At 32.5% G+C, this 23,593-nt stretch overlaps 1 protein-coding gene across 1 annotated transcript; it reads right to left on the bottom strand.

Moving 5' to 3' along the window:
- Positions 1–18,981: 18,981 nt before the first annotated feature.
- LOC148273912 (uncharacterized) lies at positions 18,982–23,586 on the bottom strand. Its single transcript, XM_088237977.1, has 3 exons — positions 21,246–23,586; positions 19,279–19,334; positions 18,982–19,193 (listed from the first exon to the last, which is right to left on the bottom strand). Exons 1-3 carry the CDS (start codon positions 23,574–23,576, stop codon positions 19,184–19,186), a joined length of 2,397 nt encoding a protein of 798 aa, XP_088094103.1. The 5' UTR covers positions 23,577–23,586; the 3' UTR covers positions 18,982–19,183.
- Positions 23,587–23,593: the final 7 nt, after the last annotated feature.

Raw genomic sequence — 23,593 nt, 5'->3', positions numbered from 1 at the left:
TATGTACGTGTGTGTGTATATATATATATATATATATATATATATATATATATATATATGTATATATATATATATATATATAGTATATATATATATATATGTGTGTATATATGTGTATGTCTGTATGTATATGGATCAAAATGTGTACACGAATAAGTTTATATTTTGTTTATCTGTGCTCTATATTAATTTGTTAACTATTATAATATATTTAAATTTACTTGCCTAGCTTGGAACGGGGTATGTACCCTTGTTAGCTGGGCAAAGTGAACATGGAATTGTATTTTGATAAAGAGTGTAAATAAATAAATAAATAAAAAATATCGCATAAAAATATATTTTTTTTTCATGTATTTTGATAAAAAAATACTTAATAATTTTATCTCTCTCTTCGAAAGGCACATTACAACTCTTGAAATTTAGACTAAACTTTGGTTTATTGGTACTCATAAAAATACTTAGTATTAAGTTGATATGCGGAAGAGAGTAGTTTGATGAATACAGTTTTTTTGTCACTCTCTCGCAGTGCGAAAAAGACAACTGCGTGTCAGACCGATTGTGCCTTGTAATTGACAAAATCGAAGTTTCGTATTGCCGTTTTCTGCAACCCAAAACCAAACCGATCCGAAATAAATTTTTTCGTCGTTAGGTTTTATTTTCAATAGTTATGTTTGCATACCGTACGTCCAAAGACGGTAGGTAAAACTATGCGCTTTAAAAGGTTTTTGGATGGTCCTATCTTCTTTAAAAGACCATTCATATTTTTTTTAACAAATGATAGAGACACGCCAAAGAAATAATTTTGAGCTTAAGGAATAATGACCCAGTATTTCAGGATGATTAGGCGCCTTGCTACCGGGATCGTTTTGTGATTGTAAAAAAAATTGAAATACATTTTGATGTTTTATCTAATAGTATTTAACTTTTTTTTTTAATATTTTTGTTTTTTTCTTCCTTCTTGTATCGCAGCTCAAAGAATCATTGGGACTTAATTCCCATTTGTTGGCAGGAAATAGCCCAGATGTTAACATAATTGAAAATCTATGGACCATAATGGGGAAAAAAACTACTCGAAAACGGTCCAGGAGTTTAAAAAATGTTTTTTTTGTACGGTAGTTTGGTATGAAGAAATTTCAAAAGATTTTTTTAATTAACTACAAATTCATGCTGAGACGAATTGTGTGATCAAAGCCAAATATGGTCAAACAAAGTATTCATATTGTAATAAAATAAATAAAACAACTTTGTTTTCAACCACTTATTTTGTGGTTAAAACTAATGGTTAAAAACGAAGTTGTTTTATTTGTTTTATTATAATGAATAACCCCAAAATTAGTGCCTCAAATATAAAATTTATATTAATATTGTACTTAGTGAACGATAAACTAATTTTTCAAGTGTTTTATCTTACTAAATAAATTATCATCATCATCATCGTTCCCATTCCGCACCTAATGGTGCATAGGGCACTGCATTGGTAAACCAATCGCAGCGTATTTTGATCATTTTTTTGTTTTATGAAGGTATGGCATTTGCATCTATAAGATATATATGAGTATTTTTTATCATCATAAAATAGTGCATAGGGCATTGTATTGGTTCGGCAATTGTGGCAAATCTTCATAGTTTCATGAAGGTAAGATGATCAGTCTTACGCTTCAGGTACTAGTCCAGGGACTATGAAATATTCTAGTGTGAAAACACCCTTTTAAATAAATATTTCATATCAATCATGTCAGAAAGAGACCTCTTGCATGGCAGGCTAACGCGCTGACCATTACACCACTAGGCCGACTTAATTAAATTATAATCTTATATAAGTATGAGTATTTTAGTATAAAACTGTTTAAAACATAACAATTTAAGAAGTTGCTGAAGACCGAATTCAATACGAATAAGTGACTGATGCGAGTATCGCCTATGTCGACCATTGTTTTTGCATTACTATTGTATCAATAATATAACGATTGTTTTTTTTTTATCCATGTATAATAAAAAAACGTATCTGATTATTTCTATGAAACTATCCATAGTACGAAAAGGTATTGTTATTGGCCACTGAAGCATTCTTCATTTACTCAATTGGTTCCCTTCCTTTTGTCTTTGAAGTAAATTTTAAAAAATCAGAAGTAATATATCTTAAGAATTGCTCTAGGCACACTTAAGATTAATTTTTCTTAAATAAACAAAATATGATCAAGCTTTTGCTTGAAAATTTTTTTTGCCGTATCTCAGTTATTGGCAGAGTTGTCCCAGTTATTAGCCGGCATGTGTTACAGTTATTGTCCACCGTTCAAATTAACGATTCAAATGCATTCGAGTTAAACCAAAAAATGTTTTACGGTAAATAATTATTATTAATAAGATTTTTTTATTTGATTTTCCAAATCATAATTTAATAAAAATATTCAGAAATGTTCACCATGGTATGTAGGTATATGGATGAAATATTGATTCACGATTTACTTGTTCCATTGTTTGTTTATCCAAACAACGTATCAAACAATCCATCACACAGTTTCTCTATAAGAGTAGGTAGAGAGGATAGAATATCACACTAGTATATCTTTGTCCACAAACCTCGCTTTCTTCACATAACACATTTTCTCATACTAGCACGCTGCTTATTTAGACTTTTGACATAGCTCTATTGAAGTATTTGTTCAATCCGTTTATGCGATGTCTTTCTCGATCTCTCTTATTTTATACAAATTTCAAAAAATTTTGAGCGTTTATCTTTTTAGTCGTTCTTTAGCAATCTGTTTGCTCTATGTGTTTAAACGAACGCAGCACTTCTTTCCTTATTTTATCGATAACACTTATCTCATTATTGCATATTGCACAAAACCCGACATTTGTGCACTTGTCATACTTCGTTTTTGCACACGTTCGCCCAAAGATTGTGTACAAATTCGAATTTGAAATAAGAATGATTTAATGGTTATTTTGTTGTAAACAATATAACATTTAATAATCGTTGTCTTAAAAAACATTGTTATTTTGCTTCTTATTTTTACAGTTCATCTGTAACACGTTACTAAACAAGATGAAATTCCTTAAAATTTTGTTAGTAAACAAACGTGTTTTCTCTAGTTCTATCAAAAATAGAAGGAATTTTCAAAATGCGTCATTTGTAAGCAGCGTCAAGTACATCTATTTATAAAATCCGTCAAGTATGGCCTGTTTATCTGAGAAAGCTTTTTCAATCTCTATTACAACATGGACTATCTTTACGTTCTAGTGACGAGAGAACCTCTTTAATGCCCATTCACTCCTCTATTTTTTTTGCCTCCTCTTTCACAGTAGTGGTTGCTTAGTTATGGAATAATCTGTCCACTAATTTCAGACACGACCCTCTCTTTATTTACATTCAGATTTATAAATATTTGAGTTTTTTCTTTCTCCTTCTTCTTTCCTTCTCACCTTTCCATTCTCTCCACATCTAAAGTGTAGATTTTTAGTATGTTTTTGTTTCAAAATTTGTATAAAATTATAAGATTCTGTATTAATACCAAGAATATGTTCATATATTTCTAATTTTCTCAAACGGAACGGTTTGGGTAGGTAGGAAAAAATTACCTTAAGGCAATATGCCCGCCCTCACATGTATATAAAGTGTTAAATAATTCAATACCCTTAAACAACGAAGAAATGTCTAACCATGAATGTGTTTTTTTTTAAATGCTACTGCCAATGGTTTTCTTTTTTTTATAATTCAAAAGTCAAGTTGCCAATAACTGTGCCCCTGCCAGCAAATGTACTCTTGACCCTACGACACTTCATTAATGTGTCCTGGTATACATCTTTACTTACGAACAATGTTTTAGGTTTGTAATTTTTTTTGTAGACATGGACTGGATTTCACCGCCTAGAAAGTTATTATGATTAACATATTAAAGCAAAGATAGAAAACATTTGACCATCTGGATTAAACCAACTGGTCGAAGAAGAACCATATTATTTTTTATTTGAAATAACTCCCTAACTACATAAACTAAGATAAATCTCACCCCCATCAATGAAGATTTCAGCTCCTTAACTTCAGCACATGGATGAATGAAAGAAACACGAATTTTTTTAACTTAGGCAGAATGGTGCATGTTAGAGTAAGTTAACTTGTCACATAAACCAGCCAATGACAGATTATAAGACCTATAAATGCCCAGACTTCCACATTTCCTTCTTAACCTAGCCGGACCGAATGGGGGATTCGAATCCCCCATAGACCGATTTTAATTCGATGACTCAAGTATTGTTAAAGCTATTTGCCGTATATTTTTTGTAATCGTGAAATTAATAGAAAGAAGCATTTTCCTGTTTTTGTTTTTAAATTTTAAAAAATATTTTTTTTATTAATATTTAAACAAAAAAAGACATAAAAAACACAAGGGTTAATTTTACTTTATGTACATAAGCATTCGGCAAACTAACAAAAATGAATAAAATACACGAATGAGTAAAATATGTGTACGCGAAAACATGAATAAATTAATGCACGGTCTTAAACACTTCTAACGTTTTATTCTCCTGACGCCATATACAAGTAGGCGCTGGGGTCGTTTGGTCTCCCCGTTCGGATCACGTGTAATTTTTGGATGCTTTGTGAGGGAAAGGTTAAATGTTCTCTATCCCTGTTGTAATAAAATAAAAGATGCTGAGGATTTATATTTGTGCTTGACATCATTACATGCGGTAATTAGGAGAAAGCCGATAAATTGACTTTTTTTCTTTTTACGTGATGTGAAATATTGATTTAAAGGGTTGTCTAAACTGCAATATTTTATTGTCTAAGGGGCAATTACAAACGTTATATTCATCGATACATACCGAGACGGTATACTTCATTTCTATAATATCTCTATCTACTTCGATATGCTCTACCGACTTGTTATCTCTGACGTTATATGATAGAATTCAACCAATAAGTGACGCTGAAATTTCTCGTTCCTTACTTAATAAGAATGTAAATAGTTCATATTGTAAATAGACTTCTCTTCTGTTATAAAACGCAGCCACTTCAAAACGATTAGAATTTAAACAAATCACAATTCAAATAAAAATGTAATTAACATGATTTTTATACATTTGGCAGTTCCTAAAACTGTGTAGTTAAGTTTCCGTGTATCTCTATCAACCTACATATTACAAAACCGGCTCTATCGAGATCTCGATACGTGCTTTCGGAAAGCTACGAAAAAAAATATTTTTAAAGTGACAAAAATGTTATACGGCTAGATGTTACTATAAATGAATAGTGCAGCACTTAGTCCCATTATCTCTGCGTCTAGCCGTTTGGATTTAAAACTGACATTTATGTCAGAATTTAATTCGACTTCTAAATTTACTTATTTCTCTTTCGTATTTTAAATGGGCTTATAAGAAAAAAAACTGGCCACCTCAGGAGGATTAAATATTTAAAAAAATTGTAACTATAGCAAAAATTGCTCGGTGGAACGAAATTTTTGACACTTTTAAGGGATAGATATACGTGCCGTGAGGTACTCGAGCTTTCAGTACATATCGATGAACCTACATCAAAAATTGAAGATAAAACGTCGGTTGTGTATCTCCCATTATCGCTCAGGAGAATTTATCTTCAACTATGACATAATAATGAAGGTATTATGCTATTATCTTCCGATCGTACTCGTGGCCCCGTACTACCTGAAGACTGATCTTACCTTGCCTCTTACCACGTACCATATGATCGAAATACGTTTCTTTTGGTTTACCAATGCAGTGCTCTATGCATCATTGGGTGCGGGAAGGAGAACGATGATGTTTTTTTTTGTTGCTATGTATATATGTAACTAGCGGACCCAACAGACGTTGTCCTGCCCGAACGTTGGCTTGCTTCCTAATTACTTGGAAAAAGACTTTACATTGATAATTAGGTACCAAGGTACTTGTTTATGATTGAATTTCAAAACAAAAAATAATTAATTTTTAAATATAGAATTCTTTTCGATAATGTCAAACTTGGCTTTACTCACTAACAGGGGTGCACTTTATATATGAATGCGATTTTCAGAAATGGGTATAATGCTAATCAATATTGTTTTAGTAGGTATTACCAAAAATCCAGTAAAAAGAAATAAATGGGAAAAAATTAAAATTAAAGGGATTTAAGAAAAAAATCTGATTGGGATCCATAAAAAGCGAATGTTGTTTGTTAACATTTAAAAACAAACTTTTTTTAAAGACGAAAAAACAACATTCTTCCATTTTTTTTTTGTATTTGCATTCTCATCGAATGCAACCCTGGTAGGTCGATGAAAAAAAGATTTATGCTTCTAACTTTTTTTTTACAGATTCGATTGAAAATTTTAATATCTACGAACACGCGCAGCGCAAAGATTTACATTTTGCTGAAAACCGCACGTAAATAGGTTAAGCCGTTTGGGAGAAGTTCAGTGACATCACATGTTCAGAAGAATTATATAAATAAAAATATATTTGTACACGTATGTGTGTGTACTATGTATACGTATAAATTGTTTAAAAACCAACTGTTTTGATAAGGAGCATAATAAAAAATATGTAAATGAATGCCTTGACACGAGTTGTGCCCAGTGAGCTGTTCATTTCGGAAATTAGTAAAAGTATAATGTAAAATAAAAATAAACATGTATATTATTTAATATGGAATATTTTATTCATAGAATAATTCGTGTTTGTTGGCCTTCCTAAATAAATAAATCTTTGAAAATACTAGTACAATTTACGGCGTTAACTCATATAGATGTTATTCTTGTAAACTTTGTTTATAGGTTATTTATGGTGTTTTTCTGTTTACATAATACTTTTACGGAAGTCAACAAACAACTAAGTGAAAATTTGCAATAAAGAAAGAGAATTATCCAATAGCGTTTCGTTTTACATTCGCCATTAAACCAATATAAATCTCGATGGAATTTATTTGATTTCTGGAAAAAGTTGGCAAGATCCCAAATACATGTGGAGAAATTATCCATATGCTTTGATGACACATGTTCGTAACCAGAATTACACTTGCAATCATATTTTCTTTACTTATGTAGTTTTTTTATGTATTTACTGGAATCTTGTTTTAGACGATCTAAAAATATGTATTTTTTTTATTGAACGTTCACTTAACAATGCGTAAAAGTAATATAAATATACATCGCTCTTTTACTTACTTGGTGTATACTATACATATATGACAGTAATAGTAAATAATCTTTAAACTAATAATATAAAAATCAAGCACTGATGCAAGTCTACTGAACACTTAATTTTATTTTTACAAATATAAAAACAAAAATTTCGTGACAATTGTTTCGCCATGTTAGGGCATTTTCAAACAAATCTCACAATACACACATGTATGTCAATAAATACTAACTTTGTTTTATTTTTCCGAAATTCAAATATAAATACCTAAATTCCCCATTACCTATTAAACACTTAGCCTTGCCCTTAACCATTTGTTTTTCCCTCAATTATGATTAATGTACATACTTTAATTCATAAGATTATTTTTATTTTCTACTTAAGTACCTTGAGTTATATAACTATATAAGGACATTCAATCCATCTAATTCGTTTGAAAATACCCTAACAAGGCGAAATAATTGTCACGAAATTTTTGGTTTTATATTTTTTAATTTTGTAAATATAAAATAAAGTGTACAATAGACTCACGTGTTAGATTTTTAATATTATAAGATTGAATATAGAGTTCTACAAAATAAACACCAAGTCAATCAATACAATAAATAATCTTTGTTCCGATTTTTCAAAGTATTTTGATGTCATGTTACATTTAAGGAAAATAAACACATTTATTTTTTTGAAATCTCGAATTGGTTTTTATACACGCGTTGTTCATTTTAAGGATTATTTTTATACTGTACTTTGTGAAATGTATCCCCGTGTATTTAAAAAAGATTCGGTGTTTGTATTTTAGAGCCAGTCGACGGGCTTGCGAAAGCCCTTATCGATTCTCATTGCCAAACCCTTCGAATATTAAGACTGTTCTTTTAATAAACAAATTGTGTCATATTGTTATAAATATATATGTACGAGTATATACAAATAAACTGGTTGAACTTAACCTAAGCAATCTTAGAAACTTAAATAACAGTAAACAGCACTATCTAGATCTAGACCACAGGTTTCTAAAATTTATTTTGCCCACCGCCCGCTTTGAAAAACAAGTTTTCTAGAGCCCCCAGAAAGTACCATTCCGGTAGGGAACAATTTGTACCTTTTATATACCGTTTGAAAGTCTTTTAGACGGATCAGAAATAAGACGCCAAAGTCTGTCTGTGGTGTTAAAGACAAAGTAAGGTGGAAAAGAAGCAGAAGGCGCTTTTGGGGGCTCCATGTGGCCCGCATGGAAGATACGAGGCTAGCGAAAATTACTAATATATTGAGTTTTTCTACTGACATTTCTTGGTGGAACTGCATTTTAATTATAATAATAAAAATACGTATATAGTTTTATTCCACTTTTATTTATAAATTTTTATAATTTTTTTAAAAATTGAAAAGAATTAACTGCCGGGAATTATTGCTTTCAGAGAATCACTTAATTACCCCCGGGCCCGGAGACATAGCTGTCGATGGAACTACCAACCAGCGGCCCCTGTTATAGTTTTAATTAAATTTAAATTCATGTAATTCAAATACATTTTTATTATAAAACTTCATAAAATTATACATTTTACACCAGTTTTTATTATATACATTCAAACAAAACTTATATTCTAATAATTATTATTACCTTATACTTAAATAATTTTAATTTTAATTCTTTTATTTCCATAAATATATAAAATCATGATTTTCAACCCCTGCTTGCACTTGTATATAACATATAAATTTGTTTAGTCTCCCACCAGTCTAAGGATGTCGGTCACGACGAAACACGGTCACTGGTAAAAAAAATATAATTAAAAGTGGAATAAAACTATAAAGTATTTTTATTAGTATAAGAAAATTAGTAAGTCTGAAAACTCTAACAGCAGAAGACTGCGAGAAAGGCCGCCGAAATTAAGGAAGAATAGCTGAACGTCACCATTCTAGGACAGCTCACCGTCACAAACAGGTCATACGACCTGGACCAAGAGGAAGAAGAAGAAGACTAATAAGTTAAAAATAAAATTTTATGAAGTGGAATAAAACTAATCCAGTTTTTTTTTATTTTTACCAAATAAAAGTTGTAATGTATTACTCTAATCATAATTAAAAATACAGTTACACCAAGAAATGTCAGTAGAGAAACTCAACTTATAAATATTCTAGCGTATATTCTACTAATCTATCATACGACCATGTCAGGAATAGATCCCGAGACCTCTTGCATGGTTGGCAAATGTGCTAACCATTTTACTATAAGACGGACGTAGCTTATTAGTGTTTTTTAATTTATTTTCAAAAAATGTGCCAATCGTAAAAAAGCATAAGCTTTTTTGTAGAAGTATTGTAATATTTTGTTTTTTGGCTAGGTGCCCATTTCGTGATATTTTTTGCGTACCTATACGGAGAGGAATGTTCGAACTTATTTCTGTGGTGTTAAAATGATTCATCCGAAAATTCACCAGGCTTGCAAAATAGCTTTCAAAACATATTGATATCTCAATAAAAACGAGGATATGTTTTTGAAAAAGAAATACGTACTTAATTTTGATATTTTTGTCGATATTTCTTGACGACACATAATAATTTTAACTTTCACCATTTCCCTGACAGCACTCAATAAAAAAAAATTTGAACTATTTTTTTTTTGATTAAACCAACTGGTCAAAAAGGTTGCCTAAATGTGCTCCTTGTAACTAGCTAAGGTCATGGGCCAGGAAGCAGAGTGTAATGCTCTGACAAAAAGTACCCGGCCAGCACCACGCGAAGGAACAGGGTATTCGCAAAGTTTTGCTTTTGACCTAATAAAACTCAGCCGAAATCAAGCGAGGGATATCACTAGAGCCCGCCCAGGGCACTGCAGATTGAACAAACACCTTGCTAGAATGAACCTTTCTGAAACTTCTAGATGTAGATGTCAAGTAAATAACAGCATTTATCGATACTATTCCTTGCCGATTACCTTTCGTTCCCATCCTTCCTTTGACCCATCTTTATGGTACCTACCTAACATCAAGATAGAATAAATTCAAAATTAGAAGATTCGGATTTAGAACAAAAACCAAACAACATTTTTAACTTCACATAAAATCGGATAAAAAAGTGGTTAGAATCGTCGCGCTTCGTGGAAAACATTGTTGCATTTTATAGTTCATTTTGTCATCCATTGCCAGAAATTAAAGAACATTCAGATCATATTTATGGTAGGTATCCATCAGGGGCAAATGCTCCTTATAATCGATTACATGCAGCTTACCATATTTTTTTGACATCTTAAGTATTGTTTTATAACACTGTAGTATTATTAGGAAAAAAACACATCACCAAAAAAATATATTACTTTTTTTTGGTTATTAAATTTATATCATACTCCTTTATTCCATACAGCGACCAGTTGCGCCTCTATTGGCCAAAATTATTACTACTGGATTACTCGAGATTACTCTGCTCCCTTTAAAATCACTAATTCAAATTCGTCTTTAACCTAAAACTTTAGAATCTCGTTTGAAAAATTACACTTGCGATTACAGTAAAATCTTGCAGCTTTCATTAATGCAATTTAGTCTTTCAATACTTTTTCATAAGGGCTAGTATTCTTTAAAATACATCAATTTGACTTACGACAGTCTAAGGGAGGTGAAAATATACGCACTCTTTATTTGTAAGAAAGAGATAACGAATATATTTTGTATGTCTTAACACGGAAGTTACAATAATAAGTAAGTAATTTAGCATATTTATGTTTCGGTGGTTTGAAAGTAAATTTGCTTTAAAATAAATAAATATTTTGATATTTTAATCGAAACGAATTGATATTTTAATCCATAATATAGTATAAATTCTTTAATGGGTTTTAAAAAACAAAGATTCGCTTATTGTTTTTTAATTGTAATTCGTTTTTGTGCATACGATGACAGTTGAATATTGTAGGTTATTCTTCAGTATCCATTTAAACTTTTAAAATTTACTTAGAGTTATGATAAAAACGTTACTAGTGTATAGTTTTAAGAATAAATATATATGAAGAAATATAATATGTATAACTTATGTCGTTTTGTGAATAATAATGTGATATAAAAGTCGATGAAACAATGATTCTTAAAACGTAATTTATGTTTTGTTTGGTGAACTATCGTACTCGGTAAGTAATACTTTTAAATGATTTAATTATTATCATTTATTAAGAAATAGTGTTTTATTTCAAGACAAGTTATAATAGTCTGATATAACCAAAGATGCACCGCTGCGCTAATGAATTATCCAGTTTATTAATTACTTTTTCGACGCTCAGCCCAAAACGCGAAATAGCTGCGCGGATGGGTCGTTGCTTTCTAATGACGTAGGCGGGGGTTCGAGTCCGTAGGGGTTCCAATTTTTTTTGCAATTATGTTTTTTTAAATTGTATTTTTTAAATCTAATGTTTGTGCTACATTATAAAATATTTTTACTGAAACTATTAGCCGCTGGAGCCATTTGTTAGGAATTATTTATTAAATATAAAATAGACTTGTTTTTTATGTCATACCGCTATGGACATTTTATCAGAATTTTCATAGCTTACCAATTTAAAAACTCACCGCTCGCTACTGGTATCCATTCCTTGTTCCTATCCTTTCTCTAATATTTCCAAATCACATAGCTGAAGGAAATTCGTTTTTGATTTACAGTCCGCCTTTTCGTTAACAGTAGGTTCTGCTGTACAGATGAGGAAACGCCTATGCACATTCTATGTGAATGTGATGCTTTACATCATAAAAGGAGCCTCATCCCCGGGGGATCACCGGTTATACCTGAGGATGTTAAAGAGCTCGCCTCTTACCTAATAGCCCGATACTTTACGGATCTGGGCTTGGAAAGGGAGATTTAGCAAAATGTAAACTCTCGTCTTCCCCTCAGTCCAGGCTCTTTATAAACCTGGGCTTGGAGGTCGAGAACTATTCACAGGGACCCGTGACAATAGATCTGTACAGGTCGCAGTGACGTCGGGACCTTGCATAGCAATGACCCCCACCACTAAGAATATGAATAACAATAACTGGTCCAAAAATAAATTTAAAAATTAAAATAAAATTATTCTGACATTGCCTAATAAATGCATTCACTCAGTTCACGTAAGATGCGCCGTTTTTGACAAAGTTACTTTTTTACTGTACATAACTCCACTTTTGCGTTTTACCAACCAATGAGAAGGTTCAGCCCTACGGGGGGGGTATTGGACATTAAAAGTGTATTCTTACGCGCGGTAAAAATTAGAGCATTAAATTGTACGGCGATGTTTTTTGAAAATGTACAAAAAAATATTTTAATTTATTGCAACAGAGAGGGAAAATATTTTTGAGAAGGGAATTTGGAAGTTTAGGCATTTACAGGGCTTATGACCTGTCATTTGCTGGTATTAGTGGCCACTTCATACACAGGTTTCAGCTCCTTTACTTCACAAAAGTCGATAGATGGAAGAGTTGAGAAAATGTGGATATTTAAACATGGGCAGAATGGTGAATGTTACACAGTGTGTAAAATGGCTACCTTAACCAGCCAATGACAGGTCATAAGCCCTGTAAATGCCTAGACTTCCATACTACCTTCTCAAAAATGTTTTCCGTCTCTGTTGCAATAAATTCAAAGTCAATGACAGTTCAGAGGCCCTGTTAATGCCTAGTCTTCCACACTCCCTACTTTAAAATGTTCTCCATCTCTGTATAAATTATTATCAAAATAATGAACCTGTTCGTAATATTTCTGGCCTCGTAAATTAAGCATAACTATCTGGTAAATATTATTTAATGATATTGTTATGATTAGGGTTTGAAGGTTGTTCGTTTTCCGTAATTTATGATTAATTATTCTATCGCTCAGAATAATTAGCAAACTACTTTTTAAATTTTAATCTAAGGTTAAAAGTTGGATGTGTAAAATATAATCTGTGTTCGTGTATACTTACTAAAGAAAGAGAAAATGTATTGAGAAAGAGAGATAAATGAACGATTGTTTTGATAAGTGATGTTTTTAATAAATGTCATCAAATATTTGTGTATAACCACTTACCGAATTTTCTATGTCTACCGGTTTCGAGACGTGCCCGTCTCTTCGTCAGGACACCAATTAAACCAACATGCAAAACCTCTAAAAAATCATGTTCCATTGATCAATAATCAAATAAACTTCCAATATGGTCCTTTATGCGATGTTCAACTGTAATGGTCACCTTATTAAACCGATTTAGCTTACCCTTTCCCTCCATCCCCTCTACTTTTTTCATTAATTCTCAAACAACAGAATATTTTCATAATTTAATCAGTGCATGTTTGTCCTAATCAGTGCATGTGCTTATTAAAATGCATGTCGTGTTGGTTTTATATTTTTGTGCAACAACTATGGTGAAGGTGTATAGTGGGTTTTGCATGTTGGTTTGCATGTTGGTTTAGTTGGTGTCCTAACGAAGAGACGGGTACGTCTCGAAACCGGTAGACATAGAAAAGTCGGTAAGTGTTTGACCACAAAGTTAATGCTTTAAATATTAATAAAAGTGATGTTTTTGATTGGTTTCTTCATTTACCATTCTACCTTTGTTTGAACATTTATTATTTTTTTTTATTATAAGAACTGAAACCTTAATTGATATGGGTGTGATACATGAACATATCATCATTATCATTCCCTTTTCGCACCTAATGATGCATAGGGCACTGCATTGGGGCAGCAATCGCAGCATATCTTGATCATTTTTGTTATATGAAGGTAAGATGATCAGTCTTACGCTTCAGGTGCCAGTCCAGGAATATAAAATATTATTGTGAAACAACACCCTTTTAAATAAATAGTTCATATCAACCATGTAGGGAATCCAATCCGAGACCTCTTGCATGGTAGGCAAACGACCATTACACCACGAGGCCAACAAAATATACACAAGATGCATGTACATCTGGCTGAATTATTTCACCTACTAGGCAACGCGTGAAAATTAAAAAACGGAAAATTCATCGGCGATTGCTTAAATTATTTATAGTTGAAGTCATAAGTGATAATATTTTTTATCTTATCGCTAAAAACGCGAAAAAACCATCAGCTCACGCTCGCAGCGCGAACGAGAAGACCACCACTAACGAAGCTCGGAGAGCTACTGGGTCTACTGGCGTCTGGCAGAAGTACTGGCAACTTTGCTATTCGCGCGTGCGACGCATGAAATTGTCTCTCTCGCTCCCGAATATACTACTTATACTATCGAGAGGGAGACGTAAATAATGTGTTAGACAATCGTATATTCGATACTATTTTACTTCACTCGCAACGACAATGCGACACATCGGCAAAATGTTGATTGGATTGGTGATTTATCTGCGATTTCTAATAAGATACCTTTTCTGTGCCCAAAACGTAATGAATAACAAATTATTTTATTCGATAAGCAAATGTACAATATAAAGGAGGAATACTGAATATCTTATATCTCTATCTATCTTCTTCAGCGAGATTAAATTTATCAATTGCAATGTGAACTAGCTACACATCACCGGGAGGGAGGCTTAATCAGCAAAAATATAAAATTTTAATCATTGTCTGCAACATTTGGTCAAACTCATAATATTGTTGATTCAAATTAAAGTTAATTTAAAATAAGATTTTTGGCTGGGTGAACTTGAAATATTGAGGACGACTGCAATATTATATTGTTCCTGGACCGGCACCTGAAACGTAAGACTGATCACCTTACCTTCCGTGTAAGAAGGATGATCTAGATGCGCTGCAACTGAATTTATATTTGAGTGCCCTATTCACTTCTAGATGCGAGTGGAGAAGTAATGATTCCTATTCATTTTATTTACTTTTTTATCCTTTACACGACTTCATGCATTTTGTTAGTACAAACAACGCTGTTTCCGCTTAAGTGTTAGCAGAGAGACTAGAACGCCATATCATGTTCTCACATGCCCACCGATAATTCCGGCCTTTGACTGCATTCATCAACATTCACAACGTGAATATTTTTAGGCGTTCTTTCGCTGTCCATTCTCTCCACATTTCTAAATCGAATTTTGTAATATAAATTAAGCAAACAACCATGAAATTATTTAAATAAAATTTATCGCATTATACACGTATGAAATTATAATATTAATTTAAAGTTGCTTCGACTCTCTAACAAGGGTAAATAACCCTATTTTGAGACTAATAGAGATCAACTAACGGCTATTATCAGCCTCTCAGACTCTCTGCGACCAATTTCACTAAGGAAAGTACTCCGTAACCTCTTTAACTTAAAGCTTTTACAATTTTTCCACGGTTCTGACATTATATATTAGGTTTTAACATAAGTTGTCTTCGTTTTTTATTCTAATTAAAAATGAGCACCAAAAGAAGATGAAAAATCGTAAAGGTTTTATGATATTCAAAATCAAATTTTCTGTTTTACAAGCTGTTGTGTTTGCTATTTCGTTACATATACTATTTCATTTGATTATAAGCCTTCAAAGTGGAATATCAAGTAGACCAAGGTGAGCATTTTTGACACCTCCTTCTGTGCGCGTTCAATCGAGGAAATAAATGAGAATACCAAATTTTGGTGGCCATTTTCAACGAGTTGTAAATAACTCACTATATGAAAATGGAAATCAAGTGGGATTGAGTGGGGTTCGAACCACGAACCTCTGATCCTTGAGTCCGCAACACTAGCCACGAGACCACAACCTGATTTTATGCAATGATGTTATTTTAATTAATCAAAAATCTTTTGCCAGCACTTAAAGGTTTCACCTGCGTTCACTCTTTGTCGACGGTAATTTAATAATTACGTCAATCTGTCATCGAAATAATATTAATATTTGATGTATTCAGAGGATCTTTATCGAGCTTCGCGAATTGAGATTAGCACAAGCGGTTGATGGAGAAGGAAAAGTCTAGGTAATTGAATGTTCGCTACTTCACTTGGCTACTTCAAACTGAACCACATCTGTTCTGGGAGCTGATCTTGGCTTCTGGCCAGAGAGAGCGCTGCATCTTGTGTGCATTTCTTCCAAAGGAGAGACGATGAAATTAAACGCGATTAAAACATTTTTGAAATGTCGAAACTGTTTAAGGAAACTTCATTAATTCAATACAACAAGATAACATGTTACTAGATAGAAGTGGCGAGCCGTGATTAATTTTATAGGTAATCTACAAAAAATGTTCATTAATTTGTGCCTACATACAAGTACATAATATTTTTTGCAATATAATTATAAATGACTGTTATGGTTCTGTGAAAATCAACTAAAACAACAATTATTATTAACCACGCGATAAACGTAGCTTTATTCTACACTTTTTAAATACAATACTTGTACAAAAGTTTATTAACAAATACCGCAATGAAATGCAGCAGTAACTGTCAACACTGAGCATTGGCCAATTCCTTTTAAAATTAATAATTCCAAAATCGGTCACTGCAAACGCCACATATGTGATACATAATATGTCAACGGTATCCTATCAAAGAAAAACAGTCCTGAAATAATGTTTGAAATACTCGTTTCCAAATACAGAATCTAAAAATAATATTTGTAATCTGCAAGCTTGTTTTAGCACTAAAATAGTTGACTTGGGTTAGAGATTTAAAATATGGTGTACTTTATTGTATGGAGAAATAAGCTGATGTAATCGGCTAGTTTCATCGTTCAATGAGAACGGGCTGGGCGCTGGGCGCACTTTGAAGATATAAACGGTGGTGGTGATTAATAATGAATAACATATTTTTTTTGCATTACTGTAAAGCAATATTATCGAAAGTCAAATATAATGGTAAGCTATCCATAATCGCTTGTTTCGACGATTCGCCCCTGTTAGATAGTAATAAGCACAAGCATTATGATTTCACAATGGTATTTTAAAGTCAATAGCAGTCTGCTAAATTATATTTCTTTTCATTTATTTTTTTGTAAAATTGCGTGTTCGAATGTATTTATTTATTTATTCACACTCTTTATCAAAATACAATTCCATGTTCACTTTGCCCAGCTAACAAGGGTACATACCCCGTCCCAAGCTAGGCAATTACATTTTAATATCTTATAATAGTTAACAAATTAATATAGAGCACAGACAAACAAAATATAAACTTATTCGGATACACAGTTTGATTCATATACATACAGACATACACATATATACACACATATATATAAATATACACATATATACACATGTACATACACACATACGTACATACACCCATGCGCATACACATACATACATTCATAAAAACATAGACAATTTATTTATGCGAAACTTCATGTATTGCTGATGTAATCTCATATTCACGAATAACTTGGAGGTTAGGAAAGTAAAATGTGCTTTCTTAGCCTAGAATTTTGCCTTTAGATACGAGCTCTGGATATATTCAAAATATTTCTGTTATTTACGCAGCTTACGTTTTTCTTCAATTCCCTTATTTATCCATGAATAAACAATGACGAATCATTTTTGCTTTTAAATATTAATCTAATAATAAAATTGTGATTAAAACAAACCAAAAGTGAAAATCATTGTGACATTATAAAATAATTAATCTTAATAAAATTGTAGTGTGATGGTAATTTTCTTTTTTGCTTGATTTTGATTGGTTAAAATAATTTGTTTTAGATTTTTGAATTTTGATTATGATAATGATACATAAACAACCAAATCGTTCTTCTTAAAATTGCTTTCATCACTTTAATCACGATTGTTTATTGATTTTTGTGGTATTATGAAGTTTAAGTTATTTAGAGGTAAAAAACTGCAATTATTTTATTTGAAAATATTTATTATATACTCGTATTATGGCCTAAGCCAATTAAATGAAAAAAGCCAGTCAAATGAAAAAACATATGTACGAGAAACTGAACAACAAGAACATAAAACTATGTAGCAAAGACAAACAAGGGTAATAAAATAATGTTGCCCAATAGATCCATACATAAACAGGATCAAAATATGAGACTTCGAGCCACCCATGCCAATCTGTCTTCATCCCACACCGTGTGAAGGCGAAGAGATCTACGAAAAGCCGGAAGATCTGTCCCAAAGAATTCTTAATTGTGTGATGAATGAGGAAGTTCGGTGTCTTTTTTAAAATTATTTATTCAAATACTATCAAACTAAGCTATTTTTTTAAATATTTTTTTTTACATATCGTATTATCAGCACTATGATTTTTCAAAGTTTGGTATTTTTTAAATAACTCCACGTGTGATGTCAGAGGTTGTTCTCTGTTAGTTCTTCCAATTGGTTTGTTTACGCTAAGCCAACTAAATATCCTTCACAGCTCTCATATCATTGGTTGGTTCATATGAACCAGTGACGTCGATCAAAGTAGTGCGTTTTTATAAAAATATATTTTTTTCGTACATTTTTAAGAAACTTTGCGTTACAATTTAATGATTTAATTTTTACCACACGCAAGAAAACTTTTTTTAAATCCAATTTCCCGTAGCGTTGAAGTTCCTCATTGACTAATCTACAAATTCTGGACATTGGGGCGTAAAAACAAAAGTTGTTCTTAGAAGATTTTAAGATAAATTTCATTTTTCAATATAATAACCGTATGAATTGGCTACCGAATTGAATGGCCATTGAATCAAAATAATTTTTAAAAAGACAATTGAATTATTATGTTTTTTTACTGTTTTTCTAAAATTACAGACGTCAAAATAAAATACAAGGTACTCAGTCAAAAACTCCCGATTAGTAATGATTTATAAAGAGGAATGCCTCTAAACAAGAAATTTTAATTGATATTCTTGATATAATTTAATAAAAATAAAACCACAATAAACATTGGATTAAAAATGGTTCTTCTACGTTATTCGTTTCATGCAATCCGCGTTAAGGGAATTAGAATTATTAAAAAGCCGTTGGTATATTTTTACTTTGTTTTTATTTTGATAAATTCGATCAACAAAATTGATAGATACTAAATACTTTTTGTTTTGCAAAATACCTCCAGAGAATTATACTATACATTTATACAATTACATATATTAAATACCTATGTACTGATCAATATTGTCGTGTCACCTTTGATGAAACTTATCATTTTCTGGATTTTTCTTTCTTCGTTTTAGCAGCTTCTGGGGAAAAAAATTACCATAATGAGAGGCGGTGAAAGAATCATTATAATATTCAAATAAGATATTTTAAAAATATTTCACTTACATCATACGCATAGAAGAAACAGATGACATTGGGAAAAGAGGATGACCGCAACGCAGCTGAAAAAAAAAACAATGTGTTAATATGAAAAATATTACAATAGCGATATTTAATATACTAAGCGGACCCGACAAATACTGTTCAGCCCGAACGTTTGCTTGCCTGCCAATTAGTTGGTTCAGCAAACGTTTTTTCGATAAACTGCTTTGCGTCAGCTCGTCATTAAATTTGAAGCCAAAAGAAATGAAATGAAAAATGACTGATTGTGTCGTGAAAGCGTGCAAAAACTGTTCGGGTTTGGATAAAGGGAAAAAGCCTTTTCATTGATAAGTGGGTATCTAGGTACTTGTTTACGCTTATAATAAAAGAAATCAAACACTGATATGCTTTAATTCTAAAACTAAAAATTATTAATATTCCGTATAAAAAAAAAAATATATATTAAATTTAAGTAGGTACCTAAGTACTTGTTTATGGTCAAATTTCAAAACTGAAAATAATTCAATTTTAAATATGGAAATCTTTTATCAAATGTCAAACTCTGCTTTTCTACATAAACGGTGTACTTTAGGTAGGAATGTGATTTTCAAAAATGTATTAAATGTCAAATAGGTGCGAAGGTTTTCACGGTCACTGTTATCAATATTTTTCTTTTTTGTGTGATGCCGTGTGTTTTCTATTTGTTCCGACGTTTCGGCTACCATTGCAGGAGCCATCTCAGTTTACCCTGAAGAATGTTAAATGTTATTAAATGAATTATTAAATGTCAGTCAATATTATATTATCATCACTGAAAATCCATTAAAAGGAAATAAATGAGTAGAAATTATAAAGAGTGTAAGGAAAGAATCTGATTGGGATCCATAAAAAGCGAACGCTGTTTGTAAACATTCAAAAACAAACTTTTTTACACACAAAAAAACAACATTCTTATTTTTTTTGTGCATGCATTCTCGTCGAATGCAACCCTGGTAGGTCGATGAAAAAAGATTTATGCTCCTAACTTTTTTTACATATTATATTGAAGAATTTAATATCTACGAACAGGCGCAGCGCAAAGATCTACATTTCGCTGAAAATCGCACGTAAATCGGTTAAACTGTTAAGAAGTTCAATGACATCACACGTACAGAAGAATTACACATTTAAAGATTAGAGAAGGATGTGGAAGTTTAGACATTTACAAGGCCCATAGTCTGCTTTTGACTATTATTTTCCACAGTTTACTTCTTCTCAGAAAGTCTACATAATTGATTTATGACGTCAATATGGCTCAGATTCCATATAAAAAAAATATTGAATGCTTCAGCCAAATTTTCATTTTACTCTTAAAATACTGTGCCAAAAAATCTCTCTAAAAACGGATTTAAAAAAAAAAGACGTATAATAATATATAAGACGTCCTAAATTCTATGTAGACTCAACGACATCATAGCCACAAGAGTTAACTGCAATTTAACTAAATATTCACTATTTTTCCTGTCCTATTGATTTTATGAATAGAAATATTTAGAAGTATTAAATAGAGTCGAAACTTTTATTAACATGTGTAAGATTTATGAGCGATTTATATTTTTTAAAACAAACGAATAGGTTGAAACAATTTCAGCTTTAAATCGTTTTCATTTTTTTTTTATACAATTGGCCATTAAGGGCGGTTTCATGGGAAAATGTTGTGGTAGCTGTTGCTTTTTCATAAAAATAATTCATTTAAAATAAAGCTTTAGTAAATATTTTTGAATTTCTTAAGAAACAGGATGTTTTTTAATTATTTATTGAGTTGACGTTAATTTCCTACAACTTTGTGTTAGGAACATAATATTAAATTGAAAAGTGAATTACGAATTTTTCATGTTTTTTGAGAAAATTTGACAAATGTTGAAACAAATTAAATAAAAGGTTAATTAAATATATTTTTTATACAGTTAAGTGTAAAAAAATACATTTTTTGTATTACGATATTAACATACCTTCAAAAAGTCATAAGGTTTACTTTGGTCGTAAGGCTTACTTTGATCATAAGGTTTAGCTTGATCATAAGGTTTGCTCATATCATACAGCTTACTCTGTTCATAAGGTTTGCTCTGGTCATAAGGCTTGGAATAGTCGAAACGCTTGATAAAGTCATAAGGCTTACTCTGATCATAAGGCTTGCTTTGATCATATGGCTTAGCTTGGTCATAAGGCTTGCTTTGATCGTAGGGTTTGCTCTGGTCATATGGTTTTGCTTGGTCATAGGGCTTGCTTTGGTCGTATGGCTTTGCCTGGTCATAGGGTTTGCTTTGGTCGTATGGCTTGCTTTGATCGTATGGTTTGCTTAGATCATAAGGTTTTGCTTGGTCATACGGTTTGCTCATATCATAAGGTTTGCTCTGTTCATAAGGTTTGCTCTGGTCATAAGGCTTGGAATAGTCAAAACGCTTTACAAAGTCATATGGTTTACTCTGATCATAAGGTTTGCTTTGATTATACGGCTTGCTTTGATCGTAGGGTTTGCTCTGGTCATATGGTTTTGCTTGGTCATAGGGCTTGCTTTGGTCATATGGTTTAGCCTGGTCATAGGGTTTGCTTTGATCATATGGTTTAGCTTGATCATAAGGCTTACTCTGGTCGTATGGCTTGCTTTGATCATATGGTTTAGCTTGATCATAAGGCTTGCTTTGATCGTAGGGTTTGCTCTGATCATATGGCTTGGCTTGGTCGTATGGTTTTGACTGGTCATATGGCTTGCTTTGATCGTATGGCTTAGCTTGGTCATATGGCTTGCTTTGGTCATATGGTTTTGCTTGGTCATAAGGCTTACTCTGGTCGTATGGCTTGCTCTGATCATATGGTTTGCTTTGATCATATGGTTTAGCTTGGTCGTATGGCTTGCTTTGATCGTAGGGTTTGCTCTGATCATATGGCTTGGCTTGGTCATATGGTTTTGCCTGGTCATATGGCTTGCTTTGATCGTAGGGTTTGCTCTGGTCATAAGGCTTGCTTTGATCGTAGGGTTTGCTCTGGTCATATGGTTTTGCTTGGTCATAGGGTTTGCTCATATCATAAGGTTTGCTCTGTTCATAGGGTTTGCTCTGGTCATAAGGCTTGGAATAGTCAAAACGCTTAAAAAATTCATACGGTTTACTCTGATCATATGGTTTGCTTTGATCATATGGCTTAGCTTGGTCATAAGGCTTGCTTTGATCGTAGGGTTTGCTCTGGTCATATGGTTTTGCTTGGTCATAGGGCTTGCTCTGATCATATGGTTTGCTTTGATCATATGGTTTGGCTTGGTCGTATGGCTTGCTTTGATCGTAGGGTTTGCTCTGATCATATGGCTTGGCTTGGTCATATGGTTTTGACTGGTCATATGGCTTGCTTTGATCGTATGGCTTAGCTTGGTCATATGGCTTGCTTTGGTCATATGGTTTTGCTTGGTCATAAGGCTTACTCTGGTCGTATGGCTTGCTCTGATCATATGGTTTGCTTTGATCATATGGTTTAGCTTGGTCGTATGGCTTGCTTTGATCGTAGGGTTTGCTCTGATCATATGGCTTGGCTTGGTCATATGGTTTTGCCTGGTCATATGGCTTGCTTTGATCGTAGGGTTTGCTCTGGTCATAAGGCTTGCTTTGATCGTAGGGTTTGCTCTGGTCATATGGTTTTGCTTGGTCATAGGGTTTGCTCATATCATAAGGTTTGCTCTGTTCATAGGGTTTGCTCTGGTCATAAGGCTTGGAATAGTCAAAACGCTTAAAAAATTCATACGGTTTACTCTGATCATATGGTTTGCTTTGATCATATGGCTTAGCTTGGTCATAAGGCTTGCTTTGATCGTAGGGTTTGCTCTGGTCATATGGTTTTGCTTGGTCATAGGGCTTGCTCTGATCATATGGTTTGCTTTGATCATATGGTTTGGCTTGGTCGTATGGCTTGCTTTGATCGTAGGGTTTGCTCTGATCATATGGCTTGGCTTGGTCATATGGTTTTGCCTGGTCATATGGCTTGCTTTGATCGTAGGGTTTGCTCTGGTCATAAGGCTTGCTTTGATCGTAGGGTTTGCTCTGATCATATGGCTTGGCTTGGTCATATGGTTTTGCTTGGTCATATGGCTTGCTTTGATCGTATGGCTTGGCTTGGTCATATGGCTTACTTTGGTCATATGGTTTTGCTTGGTCATAAGGCTTACTCTGGTCGTATGGCTTGCTCTGATCATATGGTTTGCTTTGATCATATGGTTTAGCTTGATCATAAGGCTTGCTTTGATCGTATGGCTTGCTTTGATCATAAGGTTTTGCTTGGTCATAGGGCTTGCTCATATCATAAAGTTTGGTCA

Source organism: Micrasema longulum, unplaced genomic scaffold (genome assembly GCF_059751315.1).
Source record: "Micrasema longulum isolate JH-2025_06_02 unplaced genomic scaffold, ASM5975131v1 h1tg001805l, whole genome shotgun sequence".
Taxonomy (NCBI): Eukaryota; Metazoa; Arthropoda; class Insecta; order Trichoptera; family Brachycentridae; genus Micrasema; species Micrasema longulum.
Note: the sequence above shows the minus strand (reverse complement) of the source record. Positions and strands in the feature narration are given on the sequence as shown.

Bases quoted from the DNA above. Each gene is read 5' to 3' on its own strand.
- LOC148273912 (XM_088237977.1), bottom strand. From the start codon at position 23,576: ATGAGCAAGCCCTATGACCAAGCAAAACCTTATGATCAAAGCAAGCCA. The intron at 19,335-21,245 runs GTATGTTAATAT...TTTTTTTTTCAG, and splicing joins AACCTTATGACTTTTTGAAG to CTGCGTTGCGGTCATCCTCT.